Source organism: Megalops cyprinoides, chromosome 7 (genome assembly GCF_013368585.1).
Source record: "Megalops cyprinoides isolate fMegCyp1 chromosome 7, fMegCyp1.pri, whole genome shotgun sequence".
NCBI lineage: Eukaryota > Metazoa > Chordata > Actinopteri > Elopiformes > Megalopidae > Megalops > Megalops cyprinoides.
The window spans coordinates 37,737,518-37,757,281 of NC_050589.1; the positions used below are offsets into that span (position 1 = coordinate 37,737,518).

The window sequence follows — 19,764 nt, forward strand, 5'->3', positions numbered from 1 at the left end:
CCCCTTTTGCAGCTATAACAGCTTCCACTCTTCTTGGAAGGCTTTCCACAAGATTTAGGACTGTTTCTCTGGGAATTTGTGCCCATTCATTCTGTAGAGCATTTATGAGGTCAGGTACTGATGTTGGACGAAAGTTGGAAGCATAGCATTGTCCAAAATGTCTTTATTATGCTGAAGCATTAAGATTGCCCTTCACTGGAGATAAGAGGCCTAGCCCAAACCCTGAAAAATAGGTGTGGCCAAACACTTTTGTCCATATAGTGTATCTCAAAGTGCTGTGCAGTGAGGGGAGGTGACTCACCTCATTGCTATAATGTGCAGCTGCACTCACCTGGGTGATGCCCCTGAACACTTGTAACATAAGCAGAGGTGGAATGGGAGGATTCACTCAGTCAAGTAAACTAGGCGTTGATCAGATGGACAAATTGAGAACCAAGCTGGGAATCTCACCAAGACATTGGAGAAACCCTACTATTTTTGAGGAATGTTACTGGATCTTTGAATGACCACGGTGACTTTGTTTAATGTCTCAACCTGAAGAGACAGTTTCCAACAGCATGGTGTACTTAGAGGAGGAGATCAAGCGTGCCACTGGTTTTCCCACTGGGTAGAAAAGGAGGGCTGCTACCTACTGACCACAAGCACCATCTTCCACAGTAGTCTAGTTTTGACATCACCCAGTCCACAGCCTAGCCCCTTTATGTCATCCATTAGTCAAGAGAAGGCACTAAGGACTGCTGCTGGCTAATGGCTGCTGACAGAGAGAAACAGGTGAGGCCAGAGAAAAGGGACAACAGAATACAAACATTCTGGCTGATTTTATTTTATTAAAAGAAGCAAGAAGAACAAAGACAGGATTTTAATAAAATATCAGAGAACCAGGACAGGGCAATGAACTCACTCAGGGAGCAAGACTAAAACAGTCCTGTACTCAACATGGTCAGCGTCACTCTCCAAAGAGTCTCAGCTATGTATTCAGTTACACGTACTGCTTAAATCTACTGTCCTACCACTGTCATATGAGGTTCTACTAGAGAAGAAAATGAAAATATTGACCAAAAAGCTGTGGAAACACATATATATTTTCCCCAATAAATGCAGTAGCATGATTAACCAGTGTGACTCAGCTTTAGGCCAGATATGCTGGTAGGGTAAAGAACTGTCATAATTCCATAGACATGTTAAAAGTTATAGCATATAATATGCAGGTAGCAACTGGTCCCAACTGTGGGTCCTGAGTCCACCCACCCTCTAAAATGATTACCGAGATCTAATTTCTACTTCATAAAAACTGCGCAAGCATGACTAGGAAAAAAAAGCCACAAATGAAAACGACAGAAGCTGAACTAACAAGCGCACAAACCTCTGCACAAACGAGACACAGTCCCTAACACACACTGCCAAATTCGGGGTAATGGTTTCACAGCTGTGCTTTAGGCAAGCTCTCTTTCTTATGGGAAACTGAAAATATGAGTAACAATGAATGTCCAAACTGCCTGGTTTCATGGAGTTGAGGGATAGCTCATTGAGCAGTGCATGTCAGTGCCTCTTCACCTCTCTCCTATTCATTAGGATTAGGATTGGCATCAGGATACTGAGAGAGGTCAAAGGTCAACACTTTGCTGATGACACAGTCTCCTTGCTGTTGAGAAAAAGGGGTCTTAATTAATATACCTTACAACCATGACATGAATGTCTCTGCCTTAGAAAAGGAAAAGCATGTGAAAAGGAAAACCATGTGTGTCTGTGTGAGCCTGTGCACATACGTGCTTGTGTGATTGCTGTTACCTCAGGGTAAACCCCGATCAGTGAGTCTGCCTTGGTGTAGAACTCCTCTTTGAGGGAAATGACAATGGCCTGGAAATTCTGCACTGACTGATCTTTGATGTAGTTTGCCACCTGCAAGGAGGACAGGGGACAAGAGACTTAAGATAATAATGTAAAACTGGTATATATTTGCTTACAGTCACACACTTTTACAACCGCACACAAAGTTCAGCACTGACACAGAATGTACACACACACACACACACACACACACACATATTATATACATATACATATATATATATACATATAAAATACATAATACTATAGAGAGAAACTACATAGACTTAAACATAACAGTACAAATGCAGTTAGCTGTGCCTTAGGTTGAGGTTCCTGACCCTACTGCACGGAACACAGACCTTGCCAATGTTGGTGTTGTCCAGGGCAGCGTCAATCTCGTCCAGCACAAAGAATGGGGCGGGCTTGTAGCTGTGATAAGAAGAGCGACATCAAATACCTGCGCACCTGCACAGTGTCCATGCCAGGACAGCAACATAACAACTCACATGATATCAGTACACCAATGTACGTGCAAAATGCACCATTCCGTTCCATGTTTTTTTTAGCTGTCTACAAAAGTCCTGAGATCTCTCCTACTGCAAGTCTAGTTTTCCTCTCCATCTGCTCTTCCTTCTCTGTCCCTGTGAATGAATGGGTGCCAAGGCCTCTATTCCGCCACAGCTGTCCTTCACTCCATTACATCACAAAAGAGACACAAACGGCTCACCATGAGATTACAGTTCAATTCTTTCCAAAGTTTTTTTTTTTTGAAAAACATGCAGCTATTATTGAGACATGTTGCTCTGCTGTGATGTTGGGAAAATTTGTATACAATGTACTACGTTCCTGATATAACACTTTTAGTTGCAGTTTACCATGTAAATGATGGCCAGTAGGTGACGGGTTGAGGTATGTACATGGATAGGAATTAACCGTTTGGGTGGAAGGATGTCAAGCAAGTTGTTCTTGGGCATGATTCTCTTCTCATACTAAAGAAACTGTGAAAACTGAAGTTTCACTGGTAGTTTAACAAATCAATATAGAACTGCAAAAAATGATTTTAAAGAACTTCTTCAAGAAAGTGCACACACACTGCTGTGCACAGGTCTTGAACATTCAGGATTTACAATACATGGATACACACATCCTCTTATGTGGATAAGACTGCTTAGCATACATGGAGAACAACACTGTGCAAAACAGCCTGGTTTTACCAGATGTGGCAAAGCATTATCAACAAGCAGAAAGAAACATCACTCCTAACTGACAAATCCAGAAATAGAAGCCCCAGAACAGAGTGTGTCATTTCATAAAAGCTTGATTGGAGAGTGAAAGTAGGGAAGGGAGGAGGGAGGGAGGCTGACCTGTGGATTGCGAAGAGCAGAGCCAGCGCAGCCACAGTCTTCTCTCCTCCAGACAAGTTATCCATAGGCCTGAACCTCTTACCCGGAGCCACACAGTTATAGTTTATCCCGTCCAAATATGGCTCCTCTGGATTCTCTGGACCCAGAAACGCCTTCGGGGAGGGCAGAGAGAGAAACATGTTTTTATACTACTATAACTTTTGTATTGAAGAGCATTCAAGCTCAAGCTTTTGAAAAAGTTTCAAATATACACTCCATCAATTCCAATTCCATCATTGTAGATGTGGAGTCCTTACCGGTCTGTGTGCGCGTGTGCGTGTGACAGTATGCTTGTCTGTGCCAGTATGCATGCGTGTGTGTGTGCCTGCATGTGTGTGTGAGCAGCAGAGAGACTGTATGAGAGGCCTTGCCTGGGCACTGCTGTTGCGGGACAGGGCCTTGTAGATCTCGTCGATGTTGGTGGCAACAGACTCGAAACAGGCATTGAAGCGGTCGAACCTCTCCTTTTTGATCTGCTCAAAAGCCTGCTTGGCCTTCTTCGCCCGTTTGCGAGCTGCCTCAAACTCTGTGAGGGACAGGGTGGGCTTGAAACACATACACAGCTAACTGTATCTTTCTAGGGACAAGGATGGGGTGGGGGGGTCCCCTCTCACCGTCGCTGGTCTCCTGGAACTTGTCCCTGACACTCTCCAGCTTCTCCATGGCCTTCATGTTGGGAGCGCTGATCCTCTGCAGGATACTCTGCTGCTCGTTCAGACGCTGCTGCAGGCTGTTCATCTCTGCCTTGATCTCCTCCTCTGACAGCGCGTCCTACAGGGGGCAGAGTTAGCACTGACACATCGGCACATCACAAACACCCAGCCCACACCTCTCCCATTACAGTCAGAGAGCGAGACATTGCACGCGTGCTATAGGAACAAGGCCATTATTCAAACCAGGGCACAGGACATTCGAACATCACTGAGGCTCAGCTTAAGCACTTTAGGTTAAGTTACTGTTACTTCACGCTCACGTAACATCCAGATTGTACTGGTAAAAGGGAGAGCTGTTTAATGTGGCAGTCTCTGCAGCTGTAGACAAGGTGCAGTCAGACAGTCATTAGGGGTTATACCTTAAGGTCTTCAGCCAGGTTGCTGTAGTCTATTTCGATCAGGGCCTCCTTGGCCAGCACCGTGCTGGAGGTCTTCTGACTGCTGCTCATAGACTCCTCAGTCTGGGAGGTCCCCTGAGTGACATTACGTGTAGAAAGAGAGGGGGTTTATGTTTTGAGCAAATGAGCATGCATACTGTGTTGTGTCCACATATGCTGTGTAGGAAATGTCTGTGTATGTGTGTGTACTTTGTTGTGTGTGCACACTGTGCTGAGCATGTTTGTATTTATCGCTACAACTGTCCCTGGCTGATGTCCTCCATGGTTCCTCTGTCTGTGTGTGTGTGTGTGTGTGTGTGTGTGTGTGTGTGTGTATGTATGTATGTATCACTGTACCTCTCCCTGGCTGATGTCATCCATGGTTCCTGACTTGAGGGGCAGTCGTATGTCCTGCATCTTACAGGCCTGCAGCAGGTTGTGCCGGTCGCTACGTTTCTGCTCCAGTTTGGTTTCTATGGCTGTTACCTCCTTCTGCAGCTGTGTCAGCTCCCTGGAGTCCAAACAGTGATTAACGCGACTACAAGCACACAGACAACACACCACCCTGACCGGCAGAGTCAGTCATTACACAGCACTGCAGCATAGACGGACCAACAGAATCATCGAGCCGCACTGCAGTTCAATGGACTATCCAGTGCAAAGTGTACAGTAGGGCTGCAACTAACCACTATTTTGATAGCCAAATAATCCATTGATTATTGAAACGAATAATCGACTATTCAGATTATGAACCACACAATTTCTCAATGGCTCTTATTTATCTATCGGCTTTTAAATTTAGCTTGAGGTTGCTTTAGGCATATGCTAACTAACAATAAAGATAATAAAGATGAGAACTTCATTCAAAAATATGTCTTTTAATGAATGGTTACTAGGACTAATTCAGTGAGGGCAGCTGCTTACTGGGGAGTACAGGTCTGCTTCTTTTGAAGAAAGCCATCCATGGTAGCATTACGAGATCCAACAAACCCATAACTCGTTTGAATTAATTCGAATGCAACCCACATTGGGCACGCACGCATAAACACGAGTTGTATAAATCTTTCACGATTTAGAAAGTATCAAATTCTCTGGTGTTCTCTAAACTTGCGCACTCGGCAGCAACACTACTCTACCTCCAGCCATAAACATCGCCATGACAACGATGCAACGTCTAAACAGAGAATTTCTAAATAGCAAACGGGCTCTGGTTTAACATTGAAAAGTTAGGGCACATTTGGAATGTGAACAGGATCGTTGTGACAGCCAACGTGCCACCTCTTCAGATGCTCGAGCACAACTGATGTGCTCCCATGCCAGGCAAGGTCAGGTTTGCAAATGTCGCAGTTCACAACCTTCTGGGCAGAGTTAACCCTTTCGCGCGTACGGTCACACCGGTGTGATTAGCTGTTTAGTGCGTATGCTAAAACCAGCGCGATTAGAAAACTAGATTGGAAAAATTCTAGCTAATTTTAGTTTTGAGGAAACAGCAATTTAACATTAAAAAATATAGCAAATGCTAACTGAAAACTATGAGAAGCTTAATAACGCTAATGAAAACATAACAAACCATGTGACGTAACACGGGCGCTACATAACATAAAAATAAGTTACATGAGAAAGGGTTAAGAGTGAAATGCTGCCACACTTTTGAGGTCTTTGGTCATGAAGGTGTTGCCATCTCTACTGTTCACTCCAGTAAAGCAACGTAGTTTAGGCTACATGTCTGATGTGGCAATCAGGCTACCCCTAACATCTGATGTGCTGAACTTGACCCATAAATCAGTAGACAGAACATCCGTAACATCATACAAATACTGCCTTTAACGAGTGCCTTTATTTACATGGAACACTATCTGGATGTTATTGCATAAATCACTGCCTTGACTTGAAGCCACACCATTATGAGAGCAAATGATAAAAAAAAAAATACTTGAATAATAAGCAACTCTCCACCTGCATATAGGGGCTATATGGGATTAATTATCTCAATAATGAGCATGAATGTTACGAGGCGTATATCCTGGCTGAAGCAAACCCAGTATACATCTGGTAAGCCAGGCTGATGTAATGCGAGGTGGGCGTGTGGACCAAGAGTATATGCGTGGGGCCACTCACTTGTTGGCCCCGCCCAGCTTCTTGCGAATTTCCTCCATCTCATGATTCTTGTCGTTGACCTCTGACTTCTTGGTGAGGTGCTGGTTCTTCAGGTCCTGGAGCTGAGCCATCGTCTCGTCAATGATCTTCATATGTCTCTGTTCTTCCTGAGCGAGACAGAGAGAAAGCGAGAGATGAGAGAGTTGAGGGGGTCTGAGATTCTGTATTTTTAAGCTGTTGCATGAAAAGCAGATCTAGCAGCCCTAAGCTCCACCTTCATCATATCACACATTTTTCCCAGCTGCTGACTTAAGTCTCTCATTCAGCTCCTCTTTCTGTCCCTCTTTACCTTCTTCAGCCTCTCGATCTCGCTCTCATCCTTTTTCACCGTCTGCTCCCACATCTGCACCTTTTCCTGGTCCTCCTTCAGCTGGTTCCTCTCATAGTCCAGCTGGATCCCCAGGCGGGTTTTCTGGGTCTCAAACTCCAGTCTACAGAAACAAGCACAAAGGGAGGGTCAAAGGTGAGACCACAAAGTATTGAGATGGTCAAAGGCAGAGGCAGAGGAGGTAGGAGAGATACACATTCATACAGAAAAGACACAGACATGGAAACACTTACCGCTTCTTGGCAATCTCATTCTGCCTCTTGACCTTCTCCTCCTCAAACTCTCTGATGTTCCTCACGCCAATCTCTTTGCAGAACTCCACAAACACTTCATCCTCCACCTGCAAGGCCAAACAGTTACTGTGGCACCTATCTGCCATATGTTACCTCACCTGTATGTCAACAAATCCGATGGCTCCATACTCCAGCCTACCCACCATCTCTCATGTAGCCAAAATAAAAAAATATATAATTATACAGATACAAGTATTTTTTTACTGCTTAGTTATGGGTGTGTGTAAAGAGGGCCCCCCACTCACTTACCAGGTTCATACGGTCTCTAAGCTCTTTGATGTCCCTCTCACGGGACTGGATGATCCTCTTGATGTCATTGATGCGTGGCCCAAAATTGGCCAGCTCGCTCTCTAGCTTTGACTTCTCCTGCAGGGAGAGAGGCAGAGGGTGTGGATTCACAACTGCAGAGGTAGGTGGGTAATACACAACCTTCCCTGCAGAAGGGACAAGGTTAATATCTAAATTCTGCTGCAGTCAAGTGCAGTGCAATACAGACATAACCTCAGTTACGCTGTCGGAATATAAAGCTTCTTTTTCAGGAAGTCATTTATAAGGAAGTGGTGGGGTGTGCCTGCATGTTGAAGGATAGGGGGTGGTGGGGTGTACCTGCATGTTGAGGGACAAGGGGTGGTGGAGTGTACCTGCATGTTGAGGGACAGGTGACGGGTCTTAGTCTGCTCCAGGTCACTCTGAGAGTATTTCAGTCTCATCTGCAGACCATGAGCCTGAGACTGCACTTGCCGCAGCTCTGCCTCCTTCCTCTTTGCCTTCATTTGCTCCTACAGAGAGACAGCCAAAGAGGGAAGAGAGAAAAATACAAGAAAGAAAGAAACAGAAAGAAAAAATGAGTCTGACTTTCCACCAGACAATGTTCCCTTTGGATGTTTATACATTTATCTTTTAACTATGTCATAACAACAGATGCTCCTCACTTTGCAGATGGAGACATTCCTTAAAACATATTTCAGCTCCACTTCCTACAATGTGACTGTGCCCTTGGTGTCCTGAGAATGCTGTGGTTTTACCTTCAGTTCCTCTGTGAGTTTCTCTTTCCTGTCCTTCAGCTTGTCCACGGCCTTCTCATCCCAGCGGCGGGCCTTTGCTTTCAGGTCACTCGCACCTCCCGAGATGACTCCAGACTTTTGGAATAGAGTCCCATCCAAGGCTACTGTCTATAAGAGGGGTGGTGAAGAGAAAGGGACATCCAACAGCTCAACACCACACTGTACGAAAGGGGGTAATTTTATACTCATGGTGAAATATTGAAAAAACATGCAGTAAAACCTAATATATATTGACACTGCTGTTATTCCAAAATGACATATTCTGATCTGATATTCTGGCAGGGGTAGGCAACCCACGGCTCGCGAGGCGCATGCGGGTCTTTAGCCCCTCTGTAGTGGCTCCCTAACTTTGTCAAAAAAAAAAAAAACAGTTTTTTACTTTTTGCTATCATTGTTGTATGCCTAAAAGTCATCCTTGTAAAAATCCAATTGTATTAATATGTAGCCTGTAGACCGAATAAAAAAACATGTTTTAACACTTTGTCAACTAAAATGTGAATCATATGCTACATCATGGCCATGGCCTGGCCTCTTTGCCGAACCCAAAAGTGGTGGCTTGAGTGGGTGTTTTCCTAAGCTAGTTACGGATTCAAAATCCAAAAAAGAAAAGTCTCGGAGGAAAACAGAATTTAATAGTGCATGGTCAGATTCGTTTGCTTTCACCACCACTACTGCTGGCTTACCAGAATGTTTGATCTGCGGCAAGAAGTTAGCAAACAACAAAAAATGTAATGTTGAAAGACATTTCCAGAACAAGCACACTGCATTTGCTGAAAAGTATCCAGTTGGGGATGAAAGAAAGAGAGCAGCTTCGGAACTGCTGCGGAAAGCAGAGCAGAGCAAAGGTAGTTTTAAGAAATGGATCAAATCTCCAAACTCCACGACTGCTGCTAGATTTGTGGCAGGTCAGGAGATAGTAAGGCGTGTAAAGCCATTCACGGATGGTGATTACATGAGACTCATTTATTAAAATATCAGAGCAGCTATTCTCAGACTTCAAAATCAAAACTGAGATAGTTCAGAACGATAGGGCCATAAAAATGGAAACAAACATCACCAGTCAGCAAATCGAGGACATAATCTCAGCTCCAGCATACTCCATTGCCTGCGATGAGACATGCGATGTGAACGATACTGAGCAGACAGCACTGCTATGGAGGTATGTGAACTCTGATGGGCCGCACTCCATTTCTAAGTAAGCCTACACATGCCAGTGGATTTTTTCTCCACTACACAATTAATCAGTTTTGTGTTGTGTTGGAAATAGCAATCCTCAATAAAAATAAAAGTGTCAACTGTTTTCTTTATTGTAGTAGTTCTATAATTTCATAAATGCAACAAAAATTGCATTACTGTAATGGAAAGTACCAAATTACCTATTAGTAATGTTGACAGGCTAATTTAGTAGAGATGTAATGATATATAGAATTTTTCGCTATATCGCAATCAAAAAATGTCTCGATACCGTCGACTGTGACAGTATCTACCAGAATATTACATTATTATTTCGCTAGTATAGCTGTGTTCTACTATCTCTCCTTGTCAAAAATTGTATTGTTTTTGTTTTGCAATTGTACCAGAGGCGGTTTGTTCCATAGGGTGGTCGGGCGACGCACCACCAAAGGGGGAGAGGGAGGGAATTTTTCTATCACATTCTACCACAGTGTTACGCTAGCTGTGACTGTTCTAGACAGTTTGTCCTGCCTCTGAAAATTATAGTCCAATCAGCGTAAAGTCATATTCCATGGAGTACCACCCCTTTTGGGTGATTTCAGTCTGGTTGAAAATCGCCCAGATTGCTCTGATAGAAGTTACTGAAGTTAAGGCAATTTTTTTCGAACTGCAATGCAATCTGTATGGGTTCCAGGTGGACTTGCACTGACGTGCTTTCATCATACGTAACCTGGTGTACGGATCGCCTGGGCAGCCAGCGATATTGTCACATTCAAGGTCAACATGGCTAATGTTACCTCAACTCAGAGCAACTCGATCATGTCATTAAGAGAAATATCGTTCATTCGTTGTAGTAATCAGGATAAATTGGCAACTAAAGAATTAGGATCAACCAGACCAAATTTAAACATCAAGCAAGTATCTACAAAGGGGGGGGGAATCGTATAAAGAGGGATTTTTGCGGAGCTGGTATGAGTGGAAACAGTGGCTAGCAGGCTGTGAAGTAGCTAACACTTTGTTTGCAATGTGACAATGTCAAGTTATCTAGCTGACTAATTTGCACAATGCTAGAGCTAGCTGTTAATTTACCCATTGAACGGGTGACCTTAGCCACCATCGCAACAACTTCCCCCCTGAGAGATTTGGCAGGAGCCGCCACTGAATTGTACATATATTTCAATCGTTCATTGCCAAAGACAATCCAGGCCAATTTTTGCACATGCTTAGGTCACGGCCGGTTACTTTTATTTTATTTTATTAAAGAAGGGAAGCAAAAGCACTTTAAGTTAAAAGGAAAAACAGGAATAAAAAATGCTGATTTATTATTTAATAAAGGACATTTCTTCAAGTCATCATTTTTCTTTGTTTTTTAATATCGTGTATCGGAGACTTTTTATCGTGGTATTATCGTACCTTGAGTTTCTGGTAAGGTTGCCAACCCCTGTGCAATGGGGAAGGTGAAACTTCCAGTTAATCCTGATTTATGCTTTCATTGTAAAGATTAACTTACAGTTTAAAGAATTTTTATTTCTGGTGAAACTGGGCTACTCTGATGATGAAACAGAGGAGAAATACTTTTGAGACACATTACTTGTCAAATATTTTGCATTCCTACAGATACACTCACATTACCACTTAGCCATGACTGTGGCTGCCGGCTGCCCTGAAGGACGGTTTACCTTGTGCCTGTAGGGCCCTCCGAAAGCAATCCTGCGTGCATCCTCCACATTCTCGCACACCAGCGCATTCCCACAGGCGTACTGCAAGGCCTTCTTGATGTGCGGTGGCTCGTAGCGGATCACGTCGATCACGAGCTTAGCTCCGCGCAGCTCTCGCAGCTTTTCATCAGTTGGTTTAACCTGGGAGGGGGGAGAGGCCAGGGTGAATGACATCCCAGCACAGCCAATCATATTCACATCCTACTGGTTTTGGGTAGCTGCAATTTTCCCCATGAGAAACATCCTGGTGACTGTTTAAAATGGAGTTTTAAAAATAAATTTCAACAGTTACAATGAAACACAATTAAAATGGAAAATGGATAAAAGGGGTGAATTGAAGGCAATGAAAAATATGTGAACATGTACTTGACTACAGATACATTAACATTACTTTCAGTTGAGACAGTGGCACTTGCTTTCATTGTTTGTGTTGGGGTTAGCAATGGAGGTTGGGTTGGTGCTGTGGTTTCCATTAGGAATGGAGTTCAGGGCAGGGCTAGGGAGCTGTCTGGTTTTTGGGCTGAAGCGGTCATGATATCCTTTGGATGTGGCATCCTTTTGGGATGGATCTGCCTTGACTACAGCCAAACTGTTCGACAGAACAGTCTTCCCTTCACCGTACCTCCAGGTAATCCAGGGGAAGGAAAGTCTCGGGCTCCCCTCTCTGCTCCTTGATGTATTGGATGCAATCTCGGCCTGTCTTCTCTGAGTCCACGATGATGGCATCCATGTTCTTCCCCAGCACTTTAGTCACAGCAATCTGGTACTTCTTTTGTGTGGGCTGGCAGAGGTCAATCAGCCTGCCATACTGAGGAGGGGGAAACACAGGGAGAGAGGGTGAATATGTTTTTCTTTTAAGAGCACTCTGGTCTTGTCTCTGGCCATTTACATGTAGTCTACCTTCAAACAATCTTGGGTCACCTGTATCAGGTTGGAGCTTCAAATAAAGTCCTGCTTCTCTATTCCCACCATCTACCTCAGTTCCCACCCCCTCTCTTCCTCTATCCCCTCCCCTTCTGCTCCTCAGTTCCCACCATCTTTGCTGCTCTTTCCCCACCCCCACTCTATCCCCATTCCTTTCCTCCTGTATCCCTTCTCACCACAGATCCAGGGTACAGCCGTTTGATGCTCTCCATGATTTCAGCCTTGCGCTGCTGCCTGCTGTTCTCCTGCCGATCAATCCTGGCATCTCCCAGCTGCTCCATCACCTGCAACACATGCCACCACACTAGCATTAGCCAGACACACACACCAGACAAGAGAAACGCTAACACAGGACGCACACAAGGGTCCTCGGTGGGCTGAGAGTGCCACAAGAAAACTTCAGGTGATTGATGGAATCTGAGTCCACAGATGATTTTAATGATCTCCAGGGGGCCTGCGCCTACAGGGTCAGCAGAGGGCGATGCAGGTCCAGGCCAGGGTTGGTGGGCTCACCTGGTTGAGCTCCATGTTGATCTCGTCAATCCTCCTCTTGGCCTGCTCTACCTCTTCTGTCAACTCTTCCTCCATGCGCTTTTGCTCATCCAGAGACTGCCTGTAAGCAGTAGGGGACACAGAATTCAAGGCTTAGCCCACAATTTACACATTCACACAGGCAATGTTCAAGCTCTTTCATTCCTGAAAATTGTTTTCAGCAGAAATAAATGGTTTTTGTCACTTTGTTTCCCCTAGCATTCGGTTCCAAATTAGAATCGAATCCAAAATGCCAAGTACTGGCTATCCGTTAAAAAAAACTGAATTTCGGTTCTGCTTATCAGTTCCTAAACGCGATAATCCATTATTATTGCAAACAAAGGCTACATATCTGCAAGTACGTAAGTAGCTATCTGCCCGGACTTGTCTAAGTGACGTCACGCATCAACACAACAGCGTGTCCGTTTGTACACGCGAAAGGGCTAAACAGTCACACTGGTGTGATTAGCTGTTTAGCGTGTATGCTAAAACTGGTGCGATTAGAACACTAGATTGGAAAATTCTAGCTAATTTTAGCTTTGAGGGAACAGCAATTTAACATTAAAACTATGAGAAGCTTAATAACACTGATGAAAACATAACAAACCATGTAACGAAGCACACGCACTACACAGCATAAAAATTGACGTGCGAAAGGGTTAAATAGGAACTAGCATGCATGGCTAACATCACAACAGTGTGAAAGATGGACTGCCGTAAATGGCAACAATGACAAGGCAAAGTGCATTGCATGTGGGAAGCTAATTAGCTGCAAGTCAGGTTGCGGAACAAATCTGACCAAACATTTAAGGCAGCACAGCGTCAATCTGAAAGACTGACAGTATTGCGTAAGCAAGAATAAGCAGAATCGGAATCGATAAAATTCAAATGATACCAACCCTAAGTACAATCCCTTTTACATTTTCTTGTTTTGACGGTTAAAATTACCTCTGGACGAGGTGTTTATTTGTTGATAGTGGGGACAGTGTGTGATGTACTTGACAAGTAAAATATAGGACAAATAAAGATACGTGTTTCTCACCAGAACACTAAAACAGTCTCTCCAAAACAACTAGCAGTTAGTTTAATTAACTGCTCTAGATTGATCTTTATCTATTAAGATTTTTTTTTAATGCACGTCTGTGAATCATACGTTTTTATTGTATGTATTTAGTAAATTCTAGTAAATAATAAATACTATTTAGTTTGTGTATGTTCTGTTAACACTTAAAAGAATAAAGATATTTTTGTTATCTAAACATTTCACCTCTTTTTTATTTTACCATTTTGGAATTGAAACAGGGAATCGATAAAATTCAAATGATACCAAACCCTACTTACAACCGCAACACCCTCTGGCCACCCACCCTAAAACAATTCCTACCTCCAATCTCCAGCTGCATTTCTGGAGCATACAGGGGCCTAAGAGTCATTAAGGTGTGCTTATGTGTGATGAGACATGAAAAGTGGCCAGTGTAACTGTTATAGCCAGCTAATGACATAGGCTGGTCTCAATAGTCCAGACATTTGCTACATTGGAAAATGGCCTAAGTGACTTTACAGAGTGACCCACTGTCCAAAATAAGTGAAAATATAGATGAAAGTCTGAACAGATGCTCAGGACTCTAACAACACTCAGTGCGTCCAGGATAGGCCATGCCAGATGGTACCTGCTGGTTGCGATGTAATCCTCCAACTTCTCAATGCGTTTCTGGTTCTCCTCGATCTCCCTGATCTTCTGTTTGATCTTGGCCTGAAACAGAACACAGACAGCGCTCCATCTCTCGCCAGTTCTATACACCCACACAGGCTGACCTTTAACTATACACAGGTACTACTTAGAAAGGTGGTACCACAGCTGCTGACAGGTCCCCAGTCACAATCCAAGGAGCCTCCCAGCACTGCCCCCTACCTCCGTCTCCACTTTCTTTCTCTCCTCCAGGTCTAGCCGGTCCTGGTCGGCTTTCTGGTCACGGTTGAACTTCTCCAGTTCCTGAGCCAGAGTGGCAGCCCGTTTACTGGCCTCCTCCTTCAGACGGTGGTACTGTTTCACCTGTGGAGAGGAGGGAGAGAGATGGGCATAAGGGAAAACAAACACTTATTCATACTTACATCATTGTGTAAGTAGGTTTATTAATTTTAACCTCTCAGAAAATGTATCTGAAATCAAACTCTGGAAAAATAAATCAAACCTACAGCCAACAGAAGGCCTTGTTACTGAACACTTAATGAATCCAACAAAACACCTTTCCTAAGTCAGAGGAACTTTCCAGGTGCAATTCTGTAGATCAGGGAGGGGAGACATGAGACATGGCCAATCAAGTCCTTTACACAGGATACCATCCAGTAATCAGCTAAATTCATGTTCTGGTTACCATTTACCATTTACAAACCAATAAAGCCGCACTGTGCTTGTGCTGGACTATGCACGTACACAGCTCAAAGGCATCTTACATTTACATTTACATTCATTCATTTGGCATTTAGCATCTTACTCTGGAGGTTTGTGTCTCACCTGACTCTCCTCACACAACCTCACTGCCTCACCTGGTTCTCCTCCAGTGTGAGATCTTGGCCCTGGCTCTGCGCTTCCTCCTCCATGCGCTCTTCAAACTCTTGCCGCGCCATTTCCACAGCGCCTTGCTCCCTCTCCAGCTCCTCCATGTCCGCCTTGCGCTTCTTGTACGTCTTCTGCGCGCTCTGCAGGGACTTGCGTGCCGCCTCCAACTTCTTGATCTTATGGGAGGTGTTCTCCTTGGCTTTGATGTACTGGGGCCTCTTCTGGTTCAGCTCTGCATCCTTCTCTCTGAAGGGAGGAAGGAGGTTTAATTGAGATGGGAGGAAGGAGACAAGGTTTAGGACAAGGGAAACTGCTAATTGAATGAAGAAACACACAGCGATAATAACTGCAATTATTGTAGCATGAGTCTTACTGCCAGCAGTTCACAGAATGCCTATTTATCTCTAACTCTGTCAGTCTCTTCTCTCTTTATCAACGTTCTCCACACAGAGATAGAGGAGGCTCATGGGAAACCACTCCTCACTTGATCTCCTTCTCCACTGTCTGCTGCTCCCTCATCATCCTTCCCAGCTCCTTCTTCTTTTCCTTCAGCTCCTCCTCCACACGGTCCATCCGCTTGCGGTCCTTCTCAATCTCACGGTTGCGATGGGCCAGCTCGCGGTTCAGTTTCTCTATCTCAGCCTCATTGTGGTAAAGCTTGAAGAGCTGCAACTGAACATGGGCCCGGACCACTTCATCCTTCAGCCTCTGGTACCGCTCCGCCTGGTGAAGGGATGGGGAGAGAACAGAAAACAGACAAAGGGAGAGGAGTAAGTAGGCACATAGGGTCAGATCAAACATCTAGAAAGGAACCACTGTGTAACTGCAGGTAGCTGGACCTGCCAAGAATACAGCTGATGGATTTAACATGGCAGATTAAGAAATGCCTGGTGGCCAAACAAACACTTTCTCACACAAGGCCTTTTATGCCAGCATGTTATTACCTCCTCCTTCTCCTGCTTGGCCTCTTTGCGCTCGGCAGCAATATTTTTTTTCCGGTGGTAGTTAAATTGAGTGTCCTCCTCTGCTTTCACCATCTCCTTCTTCCTGCGGTCATACTCCTGCGCCAGCTCCCCAGAGCGCGAGATCTCCTCAAACAGAGCCGTCCTCTCCTTTGGGTTCTTCATGGCAATAGACTCCACTGCTCCCTGCAGGAAAGAGACACAGAGGGCCTGTTCACACCTGGTATTAAAATGCATCTACGCATGCGTCTCGAGTGACCACTTGTGATCGGATCTCACTTCCCCGCTCTATATGCAAATAAACACATACATCATTTCCGTTTGCAAATGTAAGTTTACGCATTATTTGAAGGTCTGCTTGAATGAATCTTGTTGACTGTCACTATGAAATAATGCGTGCTGTATCTGTAAATGAAAACCTAGCTGACTAGCAAGCTAGATTCCGTTCATCACTGAAATTAAATACCCTTAACTCAGCTGCAGCTGATCTTTCGTTAAATTCTGTTTATCGTTGGAAAAAGCAGAAACGCTAAATTAGAACATTTTGAACTTCACCGTATTTGTCTGCCACCTTGCCAGTATGGTTGAATTAAATAGGCTTAGCAAGATATTATGTTTCCAAAGCTACGTTATTCACTGCAATGAAAATGTTTCATAATGTAGTTTAATATCAAAGGGTGTTTGCTGGTTTGCTAGTATTGTGAATACATTTATGAATTACTTTTCTAAAACCAAAGTGCGCTTGTTATGGAAGAAGGGACATTCTAAAACGCTTAACATGGCTTAATGTTCCAAAACAGCGATCAATGATCACCAAATTTCTCTTGGACATCTCTTGTCCATGACTATGGACGCTTTTTTGATAGGAGATAGTGTTTCTGACATGTGAGATGTCAGACAAATTTGGTGATCCCTGATCGCCGTTTTGGAACATTAAGCCACGTTAAGCTTTTTCCTTATAATGGGCGTCAATGGAGAGGAAAACGCTTAATGTGAGATAACGACCATACTCCTAGGATTTTGGTTTTGATTTTTTGACAGGTGGAAGTGTTTCTGTCAAGAGATTTCCGGGAGAAATTTGGTGATCATTGATTGCAGTTTTGGAACATTAAGCCATATTCATGATATCGTAAATCTTGACTCCCACAATAGTCTACTAACAATTATTTGTAGAACTACAACACTTCAAGAATTATTCATAATACCATTTTTTCATGTAATATATTGCATTACACCTTTGGGGCATGGAAGCATTTGAGGTAGCTTGCGAACTCTAGTTGTTGCCTGTTGTCGCACTTTAAAACCCTTTCGCACGTAACTTATTTTTATGCTATGCAGCGCACCTGTTAGGCTATGTTACATTGTTCGTTATGTTTTCATTAGCATTATTAAGCTTCTCATAGTTTTCAGTTAGCATTTGCTAGATTTTTAACATTAAATTGCTGTTTCCTCAAAACTAAAATTAGTGTTCTCATCGCACCGGTTTTAGCATACGCACTAAACAGCTAATCACACAGGTGCAAATGAGTACATACTTTTGCTTACGGAGAGGACGTCAGTTAAGTAGGCGGTCCTTCAATGTGGCCCAGGACACATTTGCGTTCACACTGCCAAAAGATTGTGGCCACATGCAGCCCAGACCACCTCCGAATGTGGCCTGAGCGATCGGATCTAAATGCGTCCTGGGTGCATTTACACCTGTACGTAGCGCTGTCCACTTGTGATCAGATCACCCAAGACGCATGTTAATGCCAGGTGTGAACAGGGCCTCTGAGACAAGTTTATCAATCTTCTCTGACATCAGGACATTCTCAAAGCAGCCACAATGCCTTAAAAGGTGACACGTGACACAGTGGTTCAGAAGCTGATACTGTAACTCGAAGACTGCAGGTTTCATTGCATAGTAAGGCAGCTAAATATTTAGGGACATGGTTTAAACTTTACTTAGATGATTTAAGTAAAACACTTTACTCAATAGTATAATACAGTGCCTCAAACAGCAAATTAACATCAATGTTATTTTCTTAACCACTACATTACTGCAATATTTCCTGAAGGCAAACTTAAAGGTTTTCATGTTCTGATTTGCTTAAATGCATCTGAAGGTTGTGAAGCTGTTTGTACCTGAAAAACCAGAAAATTCCTGGCTTTGATGAGAATGCCCAACTTCTCCAGCTCTTCGCTGTACTCTGTCAACCCAACCACCTTATTGTTGATGCGGTACTCAGAGGAGGCGCCTGCGGCAGACAGACACGTTAGCACACCCGCGATCAGTGACAAAGGAGGACGCTCAGGCTAAAGCGACCGGGGACACGCAGCTATACCTATGATGACCCGGGTGAAGGTACGCTCTTCGCCGCTGTCCTCGCAGTACACCATGCTCACGAAGGCGCGGTTGGCAGCCGGTTTACCGACAGGCGCGCCGTGGATAAGGTCCTTCAGGGTCTTCACACGTAGGTTGCTCGTCTTCTCAGCCAGCACAAAGCTGATGGCGTCCATAAGATTGGATTTGCCTGTGACACAAACAATGAAGGCACTGGACTTGTTTTACGGCGAAATGCATGCCATATAGGGCGACAGCCACAGACACCACGGAAGGAAAGGTTTTATGGGGAATATACAGATAGGTATTTCACATGCAAAATGCATCCAATTTTACGTCCTAAACAGGCTGTTGTAATCATCAGAAATCCACGGTATCCATAGTAATATACATCCATGCATTATCACTGACCAGGAGGTTGACGCTTTTTCATCAGAATGAAAAAATCACTCACCACACCATACAAGTTAAAGTCATTTTAATGGATTGCACAGCTCTGCATCGATAGATTTTTTTTTTTTTTTTTACCATAAAACAGCCACCAAACTGAAAAACTGAAACGGCTTGGTAGGAGCATTGACAATATACTGCCGTGGCTGGCCTTACCTTACCGAAGCTAAACAAAACCCCTGGCCTCGATTACTTTCAATGGCCGCAAGGCCGACACTCTAAGCCGGATAAACGCTAATTATCCATCGCATGTGTACGTACACTTACCCGACCCATTAGGTCCGATGATCGCAGTGAACTTGTGGAAAGGGCCGATAATTTGCCGGCCTTTATATGACTTGAAGTTTTCTATCTCTATTAGTTTTAAATATCCCATTTTGTTCTGTTTGCGAGCTAATTAGCCAGCTAACGTAACGTTAAGTTGTCCAGCGAACCAGCTTGCCAACTGGCTGATCGCAATCCTCTCCTCGCCTCTGATATATTTATTGATCCAATGCTGCAGTAATATCATCGAAAGCTATATTATATTTTTGAAGAAGTATGCACAGATACCAATTTGATACGCGTTAGCCAGGTAGCTACCCGCGGAAAACAAAAACAGAGCGTAGCTCCCCAGAGCGCGCGAACCTAATATTTCTCGCGAGACTTCAAACCGAGCACGAGAGAACAAAGGGGAACTAGCAGCGGTAGCCACAGCAACAGCGAGCTATAGTAGTTAATCATTTTAATTGATAGCTAGGTTCTTCTGTGTGTAGATCGTGTGCCGCCTAAGATATACAGAATGCTAGCCGGGAGAAATTCTAGGAGAGACTAACACTATTCTTGCACTATTCTCCCATCAGTGTTTCTAACCATGGGGTCCAAATGGTTCCCACTTTAAATAATACGGCATAACGACGAAATAATAATAGACATGCATAATGATAATCATGTGTAGTAAAACACTGTAATATATACA

The 19,764-nt window shown here is 43.9% G+C and overlaps 1 protein-coding gene across 1 annotated transcript; it reads right to left on the reverse strand.

The window, feature by feature from the left end:
* Positions 1 to 814: 814 nt before the first annotated feature.
* Positions 815 to 19,428, reverse strand: LOC118780594 (structural maintenance of chromosomes protein 1A). The gene is made up of 26 exons (XM_036533182.1): positions 19,074 to 19,428; positions 18,358 to 18,546; positions 18,158 to 18,270; positions 16,016 to 16,219; positions 15,556 to 15,794; positions 15,059 to 15,317; positions 14,424 to 14,564; positions 14,182 to 14,264; positions 12,494 to 12,593; positions 12,157 to 12,264; positions 11,679 to 11,864; positions 11,018 to 11,197; positions 8,127 to 8,273; positions 7,743 to 7,880; positions 7,351 to 7,467; positions 7,042 to 7,148; positions 6,770 to 6,911; positions 6,442 to 6,587; positions 4,681 to 4,834; positions 4,306 to 4,419; positions 3,848 to 4,004; positions 3,605 to 3,759; positions 3,195 to 3,346; positions 2,190 to 2,259; positions 1,789 to 1,899; positions 815 to 1,642 (listed from the first exon to the last, which is right to left on the reverse strand). Exons 1-26 carry the CDS (start codon positions 19,180 to 19,182, stop codon positions 1,562 to 1,564), a joined length of 3,702 nt encoding a protein of 1,233 aa, XP_036389075.1. The 5' UTR covers positions 19,183 to 19,428; the 3' UTR covers positions 815 to 1,561.
* Positions 19,429 to 19,764: the final 336 nt, after the last annotated feature.